The 9,942-nt window shown below is 35.4% G+C and overlaps 1 protein-coding gene across 2 annotated transcripts; it reads left to right on the top strand.

The window, feature by feature from the left end:
* The first annotated feature begins 1,347 nt into the window (after nt 1-1,347).
* On the top strand, nt 1,348-8,598 carry LOC107462806 (phospholipid-transporting ATPase 1). 2 transcript variants are annotated; one of them, XM_016081473.3, is made up of 8 exons: nt 2,027-2,150; nt 2,359-3,397; nt 3,517-3,823; nt 5,226-5,934; nt 6,022-6,145; nt 6,279-6,498; nt 6,675-7,133; nt 8,135-8,598. In XM_016081473.3, the coding sequence occupies exons 2-8, from the start codon at nt 2,425-2,427 to the stop codon at nt 8,355-8,357; spliced, it is 3,015 nt and encodes a 1,004-aa protein (XP_015936959.1). In that variant the 5' UTR covers nt 2,027-2,150; nt 2,359-2,424; the 3' UTR covers nt 8,358-8,598. The 2 variants fall into 2 exon arrangements, with proteins under 2 accessions (XP_015936958.1, XP_015936959.1); XM_016081472.3 differs by having other exon boundaries at nt 1,348-3,397.
* Nucleotides 8,599-9,942: the final 1,344 nt, after the last annotated feature.

The following is a 9,942-nucleotide window of genomic DNA, read 5'->3' as shown; positions in this document are numbered from 1 at the left end:
TGGTTTAGAACCAGTTTCATATGTGACAAAGCAGTTTGATTCAGTTTTTAAACCATTTAAAATGGTTTAGTGCAGTTTCAGTTCAGTTTATAGAAAAACTGAACCATGTACACCCCTACCATTGGTTCAACACCTGCTCGACCCACTGATATGTAACTCAGTGGGTCGAGCAGGTGTTGAACCAATGTGTGCCACCACGATAAGCCAAAACTTCTTGCTATAGGCGAAAAATTAACGCTGGCAGTTCAGTGAGTGCGAGAAGTCTGAAAAAAGCCACGTATCCTAGGTCTGTACCGAGCTTTGCCATTCCTGCAAAAGAATTCCAGACAATAGCGAGAAGCATGGGGCTACGTCATGCATTTTTTATGCATGTTGGGTGAAGTTATCCCTGCTCATTCTTAAATTTTGTATAAATGATCTTTTTTTTTTTCGCATTTTTCATAAATTTCAGCTTTTTTCATTATGTATACCAAGATAGGATAGTGTGAGTGTTGAGATAGTATAAAACACTTCTAACTCTTTTTAAAATATCACCGTATATGTATTGACATAGTCCATTTATAACTCTATAAATAATATCATACAAAATATAATAAAAGAAGTTGGACTCTTTCAGATAAATTTTATACTTTCAATTGTGTATGGTATAATCTTACTATTAAAATACATTAATAAACTCACGTTGCCTTTCATTATTTGTAAAAAAAAATTTACACCACTTTAAATTAAAAATGTTGAGACATTGAAGTAAAAAAAAAAAGTAAAACGGTAGAAGAATGGAAAACACAATTTCAAAAAGAGAGAAAGAATATCCTGGGTTATCCTCTTATATAAGAAAAAAAATATTTTTATAAATTTTTGTTACAAAGTAATCGACTTTTGTTACAAATAATACTAAATTATTATAATTTTGTATAAAATGAGATACTAAAACTATTAAATCAGTCTACTAAAGAGCTTATAAATTACTGACAAACATCGTATTATTACAAGTCATCTTTTAAAAAAAATATTTTTTTTTTAAAAATTTTTCAATTAACGAGATATTTTTTATTTAAAAAAAATCAAAATTCATCTCGCCATTAGCGAGAAACTTTTTTATAATTTTTTAATAAATCATCTGTCTATATGCAAGATTTCTTAATTTTGAGTTCATGTTTTTTAATAATCTCGTCGTTAGCGAGAAAGCTGAAACCACTATACCAAAATACATCACTCTCCAACTCATCTCTAGACATAACTCCAAAAATTAATTCATATCGACATTTTTTGACCCAAAAGAAAAAAAAAACTAAACCCAAAAGAAAAAAAGTTTAGCCAACCCATGATTAACAATGTAATATTGCACGCGCTTCGTCCAACCATCACTGACACTGACACTGACTTGTTCTTCCTTTCTTACAAGCGACAATTGCCGATTTGCCGTCCTCGTCGCCGTCGTCGTCGCCTCTCTCTCTCTCTCGCTCCTATATTGTCTTTGACCTTGTGCAATTTCGCCACCTCTCTCTCATATACACGCTTCTGCAACCACCACTAGCTATAACAATACACTACTTTCTCTACCATCTCAACGTGCTTCAATGTTGAAACTCACCACCACTTTGGTCTCAAAACTCAATTCTAAGTTTCTAACTGCACACTATCTTTTTTAGTAATTTGAGCTTCTGGATTTTCCCTTTTCTTTTTAAATCTTGATTATTATAATTTATTTCTTCTTAAACTCCCTATGTTGTGTACTTGCGTTGCCGTAGAAGCCTAATTTGTCTGGCACCACGTTGGAATCAAGAGAGTGTCTCATATGTTTTGTCTCTTTAGTTTTCGCATCATGAGTTCTCAGCTTTATCAACATCTTCTCCGATGTCTTCCAGAACACTCCAAACCCCAAGATTTACCTCTTTAATTGAATTCAAAGACAAACAAGTCTTGCTTCACTTATGAATTACGATGGACCAAGTTGAGAATTTTCCCAATTTCAGCTCTTCCATGAACAATTCATCAAGGAACTCGACTTTTGGCCACTCAGGATCCAAGCCTGTTAGCTATGGGTCAAAGGGTGCTGATTCTGGAGCTTTAAGCATGTCTCAGAAGGAAATCAGTGACGAGGATGCAAGATTGGTGTATGTTGATGATCCAGAGAGGACAAACGAGAGGTTTGAATTTTCTGGGAATTCGATTCGTACTAGCAAGTACTCAATTATCACATTTCTTCCAAGGAACTTGTTTGAACAGTTTCATAGAGTTGCTTACATTTACTTTCTCATAATTGCAATCCTTAATCAGCTGCCTCAGCTTGCTGTTTTCGGTAGAGGTGTTTCCATTTTACCACTTGCATTTGTTTTGTTTGTTACTGCTGTTAAGGATGCTTTTGAGGACTGGAGGAGGCACAAATCAGACAAAGTTGAGAATAACCGAATTGCGTCCGTTATGGTTGACGGCCAGTTTCAAGGGAAGAAGTGGAAGGATGTAAAAGTTGGTGAGATCGTTAAGATTGCTGCGAATGAAACCATTCCATGTGATATTGTGTTGCTTTCAACTAGTGATCCTACTGGGGTTGCTTATGTGCAGACTACTAACCTTGATGGAGAGTCTAATTTGAAGACTCGGTATGCGAAACAAGAGACTCAAGCGAAGGTGCCAGAGAAGGAGAGGTTTATTGGGTTGATTAAGTGTGAGAAGCCAAATAGGAACATATATGGATTTCAGGGTAACATGGAAGTTGATGGAAAGAGGTTGTCGCTTGGGTCCTCCAATATTGTCCTTAGAGGCTGTGAACTCAAGAATACTAATTGGGCTGTTGGTGTTGCCGTGTATTGTGGTCACGAGACCAAAGCGATGCTCAACAACTCAGGTGCTCCGTCGAAGAGGAGCCAGCTTGAGACTCACATGAACTTGGAGATCATTATGCTTTCTGTCTTTCTTGTAGCATTGTGTTCAGTCACCTCGGTTTGTGCTGCTATTTGGTTAAAGAGCCACAAGAATGAGCTGGATTTGATGCCTTATTACAGGAAACTAGATTTTTCGGAAGGTGAAATGGAAAGCTATCAATATTACGGATGGGGATTGGAAATCCTTTTTACTTTCCTTAAGTCAGTTATAGTGTTCCAGGTGATGATCCCTATATCCTTGTACATATCCATGGAGCTCGTCCGTGTTGGTCAGGCATATTTCATGATCCGGGACTCCAGAATGTATGATGCAGCAACAAATTCAAGATTTCAGTGCAGGGCTCTGAACATTAATGAAGACCTAGGCCAAATTAAATATGTCTTCTCTGACAAAACCGGTACACTTACCGAGAACAAGATGGAGTTTCAATGCGCGAGCATCTGGGGTGTCGATTACAGTTCCACAGAAGCAAGTTTGGAGCATGGGCATCAAGCTGAATGCTCTGCTCAAGGTGCAACTCAGTTTTTCCAATATTTTAATTTTGTGCTAATTCACTTTTAACATCACCTATACTGAGCGATCTTGTTTATAATTAAAATGTTCTATTTTTGTGTCATTATTTGATCTTAGTGGATGGAAAGGTCTTGAAGCCAAAGATGAAGGTGAAGGTCAATCAAAAGCTTTTGCAATTATCAAAAAATAGTTTTAGAAATGTTGAGGGAAAACAAATATATGATTTTTTCTTAGCACTGGCAGCCTGCAATACAATTGTACCTCTCGTTGTTGATACATCCGATCCTACAGTTAAGCTGATAGATTACCAAGGGGAATCTCCGGATGAACAAGCATTAGCATATGCTGCTGCTGCCTATGGCTTCATGCTCATAGAACGAACCTCAGGTCACATTGTCATTGATATTCATGGAAAAAGGCAAAGGTAAACTGACCTTCTTTTCCTAAAACTTCTGCTTTTCATCTTTTCTATACTCTGAACTTTATGGTGTTACTAGTTTTGACTTAATGTTGACTGAGCAGATAGGAAGGTTGTCAGCACATTTTTTTGTTTGGAATTTCCTGTGGAACTTAGATCATGAGTTTCTTTATCTTTTATTTATATATATTGGTTGGCCTTGAATGTGTTTATTGAATATAGAGATAGCAGTTAGCAAATCAAGAAAGAAAATGAATGGGAACTTAGAGCTATGCCATACAAGTCTTCCATTTAGGTGGAAGTAAGTTGAATATATGGAGTATAATTCAGCACTAGACACACTAAAGTATAATTCAGAAACAGACGCACTGATTTAAGCTTACAGTTGAAAGTTGGAGATTGCAGGACAAAAGGATAAGTTACTAATAGGATGGAAGCTGTGCAGATGAAATTGCTGACTCTTTTAAATGAGATAAGAAAGTATCACTAAATGCCAGGCATAGAAACATGAGAGAGCAATCTAAGTGGTGCAAAGATGTTCCATCAGTTGAGTAGGCGGATTAGACAAGATTAGGAATGAATGCACTAGGGAGAGAGTTGTGGCAGTGCTTGCTGTGGGAACATGGCAGAATCTCACCATCTGGGGTTTAGTCATCTCACCATCTGGGGTTTAGTCATGCGAGGCAAAGATCTGTAGAATCCCCAACAAGAACAGTAAGTAAAATTAAAGATTGGGTCAATACGTAGTTCAATAGTTGTTACATCTGAGCTAAGAAATGGAATGTCTGAGATGCTGATTTCAATGTGAATTCCCAGCCAACTAAGTGTTTGTTTCGGTTATGGAAAACAAGTATTAAGGAAAATAGGAAATACAAGAAAGGAAAGAATGTCCTTGGCATAATGAATCACTTCGGCGTCTTCTAGTCTCAATTCTGTTCTACCCAACAATGGAAGCCCTTACAAGATTGAACCGTCATTACTACACCTTAGTTTGTCTCTTTTCCTGATTTGCTTCTTTGGTCAACCCACTCTTCCTTTTCTTCATATCTATTAATATCTAAGGGCCTTGCGTCTCTATCATTACACTGTTAAAATGACTTAGGCACAGTTGTGATAAGATGCAATGGCATTGATTTACTGATGGTCAATGCCACAAAAATGAGATTTTTTTTTTCTAGGTTGAGCCATATAAATTTGGAAACAAAGTTAAGTCATCTACATGTGCACTTTATCTTCCTTCTTTCCAGGCTCTATATTATATACATAGAGTACAATGTGTTTATTTGTCTTGTTTGTTACCTGAAATCTAAATAACAAGAAGTCCCGATTCCTCTTAATGAAGTCTCATGAACCACTAGTCATGGTTTTCCACTTTTTTAATGAAAATAGTCCCATATGGGCTGTGCAGGTTCAATGTCTTGGGTTTGCATGAATTTGACAGTGATCGAAAGCGAATGTCAGTTATCTTGGGGTACACAGACAATTCTGTGAAACTTTTTGTAAAAGGAGCAGATACATCCATGCTTAGTGTGATAGATAAATCACTGAACGCTGAAATACTACGAGCAACTGAAACCCATCTTCACTCTTACTCCTCCCTGGGTTTGAGGACACTTGTTATCGGAATGTGGGACCTGAGTGTGTCAGAATTCGATCAATGGCACTTTGCCTTTGAAGCAGCAAGTACTGCTTTGCTTGGAAGGGCTGCCTTACTTCGCAAGGTTGCTAGCAATGTAGAAAATAATCTGTGCATATTGGGTGCAACTGCTATTGAAGATAAACTACAGAAAGGAGTACCGGAATCTATCGAGTCTCTAAGGACTGCGGGTATTAAAGTATGGGTATTAACCGGGGACAAACAGGAAACTGCCATATCAATTGGCTACTCCTCGAAGCTGTTGACAAACAGCATGACTCAAATTATAATCAATAGCAACAATAGAGAGTCATGTAGAAGACATTTACAGAATGCTCTTGTTAAGTCTAGACAACCATTGGCTGCATCTGCAGTTCCCAACAATTTTGAAGGATTTTCTGATGCTATTGGAACACCAATAGCCTTGATTATTGATGGTACAAGCCTTGTGTATATTCTTGACAGTGAACTTGAAGAAGAGGTAAATGGTACTAAATATTGAACTTCCTTTGCAATGTTTTATTCCATGCTCAACTCCTGACATTGTCTATTTCTGTTGAGATTCCAGCTCTTTGAACTTGCAAGTAGATGTTCTGTTGTTCTGTGTTGTCGAGTGGCTCCGTTGCAAAAGGCTGGAATTGTTGCCCTTGTTAAGAAAAGGACGGCTGACATGACTCTAGCCATCGGAGATGGTATGAAATCTTACACTTGTTTCCTTAAAAAAATTAAACTAAATACTACAACAAAAAATAAGGATATAATTTTTTTGCTTTGCCTGATTGATGTTTTATTTTAAAATAAGTAATTATTATGCATGTGTTTCAGGTGCTAATGATGTCTCGATGATCCAAATGGCTGATGTTGGAGTTGGCATCAGTGGACAGGAGGGTCGGCAAGCTGTGATGGCTTCAGATTTTGCAATGGGACAGTTTCGGTTTTTGGTTCCTCTTTTATTCATACATGGGCATTGGAATTATCAACGACTTGGTTATATGATAATATACAATTTTTACAGAAATGCTATCATTGTTCTCGTCCTGTTTTGGTAAGCTACAATTCAGCATGCGTAAATATATAGATATTTTTGTTATGCTATTGTAAATCTAGATATGCCACAAACATTGCCTTATTCGGTTTCTTAGCTCTTGTTAACTGAACCTACCTGGTTATTTAGATAAAAATGATTTTGTTAATGTTTTATTCCTCCAAATTGTTTTTCAGGTATGTGCTTTTCACTGCCTACACTGTGACAACTGCTATAAATGAGTGGAGCAGCATGTTGTATTCAATAATCTACACGGCGTTTCCGACTATTGTAGTTGGTATTCTTGACAAGGATCTTAGCAAAAGGATTCTCCTAAAGTATCCTCAGCTTTATGGAGCCGGGCAAAGACGAGAGGCTTACAATAAAAAATTGTTTTGGGTGACAATGGCTGATACTTTTTGGCAAAGCATTGTTGTTTTCTTTGTTCCCCTCTTTGCCTACTGGGGAAGCACTGTAGATATATCAAGCATAGGAGACCTTTGGACACTTTCAGTGGTTATTTTGGTAAATTTGCACTTGGCTATGGACATCATCAGGTGGAATTGGGTTATTCATGCAGTCATTTGGGGCTCTATTGTTGCAACTGTCATTTGTGTCATGATTATCGATGCCATACCGACATTTTCCGGATACTGGTATGTGCTATCTTTCCCCATTCTCTATCTTTTTATACCTATAAACATGTATCTGTATATCTCTGTGGTTAAATGAGTATGCTTGTGTTTGTTTATTGTTTCTTGAGCATCCAATCTTAAGCGAGATTACGGAGGAAAATTAAACTAGGAAAACAATAATAAATGTACAGATCTTAATGACCAGGATTTATTGATGAACCTAATATTTAGGGTAACTTGCTGGCCTTCCTTGAGGTTTTCTGATACTATACTCAGCATTTCTTTTCTTGATATTCATATTTATCCTTGACCTTGTGAGTTCAATGTTGTGTTTTACGAAATATAAGAGAATTAACTGTAATATCAGTTAAAGTTCAATTGTGGTTAGTTTGTGTATTTAAAATTTTTAAAGGGAGTGCCGTGTATAGCATAGCTTTGATCTTAGGGAAGTCAATGTGATTTATCCTAATATTCAAGCATTTTGGAGTTGCCTGTCCCAAGCATGAAAATAATATTTCATTTCTTTTTAATTCATTGGATTTCCGGAGTGATGCTAAACCCTTCAAGAAAGTGCTTTTTTGTTTTATAGGCTTAGAATAAGTTACTACGATGTTTAGAAATTAGAAGTTTAGAACCCAACATAGAAGTTAGTTTATCTATCTTCATTCACCACATGATGTTGGAACTTGGAAATCTTTAAATTCTTTAATCTTAGGATCATCCATGTTAATCAAGAAAGTTAGAATCATACGTAATCCATGAGCACGATTGAGGGTCTTGTGATTCTTGATCTTGATTTCGATCCTTGATCTTAATTTGTGGTACTTGATCTCATTAAGATCTAAATCGATAATAATCTTAATCTTTTTTATTATTTTTTGATCGTGATTATTCGTTCTTATATATATTTGTATAGCACACAAATAGACCAATTACATATGATTCCCTAACATAAGAAGCTTTTGCATTGCTATAGTTTCTCCATGCATAAACTCTGATGTTTGCCTTTCAAATTTTTACAGGGCCATATTTAATACTGCAGCTACTGGATTGTTCTGGTTATGTTTACTAGGAATTTTGATAGCAGCATTGCTTCCTCGTTTTGCTGTGAAATATATTTATCAATATTACTACCCCAGTGATATTCAGATCTCACGAGAAGCCGAGAAATTTGCGAATCAGAGAGTCATCGGCGGCAACAGACAAATAGAAATGTATCCCATCCCTGATGGTCCACCAAGATGACACAAGTGACTCTTGTTCCTTTTTTCTTCGATCTTTTTCTTTTGTAAAGTTACATCACATATTCTTTAGGCTGCGTCGGAATATTTTTCTCTTCTGTTGGTTGCCATGTCTCATTGTCTTCTATCCGAAGGATAGAGTATTTTTGGTTTTTCATTTCAGAGGTTGCTTGTAATTTTATTCTTTTGTGTAGATAAATTAGCATGTTGTAAATTGACAATGATTATAGTAGAAATGAAAAGAATCCCATATGTTCTTACATATTAGATTTTAAATGAAAACTCCAATACTAGTTCCTCTAATCTGCCTTGCTTATTTTAACTCTGGTTTGATACAACTCTGCTAGCTTATAACATCATAGGGGACAACTTGCTGTAAGCCAATTCCCCTCTAAATCTAATATTGAAATTCAAAAAATTAAGTTTTGTACTTTTTACATATTTAATCATAAATCACTCACTGTATGCGTTCTCATCTTCTTTCTTCCACTTATTTTGTATGTTGTTTACATTTGTCACCGCTGATGTGTGCCTCCCCGCTCCCTATCACGTAGCTTTGCACTCCTCCATCGTGCCACTCGCCGTCCTCCATCGCGTCTCACCTTCCGCCATTATCGTTCTTCTTTTTTTCGATGTAATTTAGATTTTTTATATAATTTTAATTTTTTTATATTACGGATGTTTTTTCGTCTTTTAGTAGAAAATGTACTAGGGTTTAGAATGCGGATGTTTCTTTTATAAAGAAATAAACATCCAATTACAAAAAAAGAAACATCCACAGTTTCTTGAAAATGTATTTAATGTGATTTGAATGTTTTTTCATGTAATTTGGATGTCTTGTTTGATATAATTTGGATCTTTTTGGTATTTTTTTTTTTATAAAGAAAGAAACATCCACCACCCCTTAAAATTGAATTTAATGTAATTTGGATTTTTTTGATGTGATTTATATTTTTTTTTATGTAATTTAGATGTTTTATTCGATATAAGTTAGATTTTTTTGATATATTTTGGATGTTTTTTCGTTTCTTAATAAAAAAATGTAATGGAATTTAGAATGCGAGTATTTTTTTCACAAAGAAAAAAACATCTACAATAACTTGAGAATCAATTTTTAAGTCATAAATTCTAACAAAATAATATCTAATATTTACAAAATGAAACATATAATTATTAAGAAAGAAACAAGTACAATTCGAGAATAAATTTTTAATTAATAATTGCTAACAAATAAAAAAAATTCAATTTTTATAGAATGAAATATTTAATTACTAAAAAAGAAAGATTTACAGCTTCTTATTTTTTTTTATGGGTCTTGGGATGCAGGTTAAGAGTTGACTGAAGATGATTAGTCCTATAAATTATCTAACGAAATTGATGCATAAAAGATTTATATCAAGGTGAAAATTCAGATGAAGTCGACTTCACCTGAATTTCCACCTTATATCAATGCGGCACCAACATGGTCCGAGTCTTCCCATACATGGCAATTTCCAGGTAAGCTTCTTTCTTGGATTATGATAGCCTTCTTTAAAAGAGGGTTATTGGATTAGTATTTCCGAAATGGTATTTGCTGTGGTTTAGGAACG

The sequence above is a fragment of the Arachis duranensis genome, chromosome 8 (assembly GCF_000817695.3).
Source record: "Arachis duranensis cultivar V14167 chromosome 8, aradu.V14167.gnm2.J7QH, whole genome shotgun sequence".
Classification (NCBI taxonomy): Eukaryota; Viridiplantae; Streptophyta; class Magnoliopsida; order Fabales; family Fabaceae; genus Arachis; species Arachis duranensis.
Note: the sequence above shows the minus strand (reverse complement) of the source record. Positions and strands in the feature narration are given on the sequence as shown.

Coding starts and splice junctions, on each gene's coding strand:
- LOC107462806 (XM_016081472.3), top strand. CDS start 1,945: ATGGACCAAGTTGAGAATTTTCCCAATTTCAGCTCTTCCATGAACAAT. Junction 3,398..3,516: donor AGCTGAATGCTCTGCTCAAG/GTGCAACTCAGT, acceptor ATTTGATCTTAG/TGGATGGAAAGGTCTTGAAG. Junction 6,499..6,674: donor ATTGTTCTCGTCCTGTTTTG/GTAAGCTACAAT, acceptor ATTGTTTTTCAG/GTATGTGCTTTTCACTGCCT.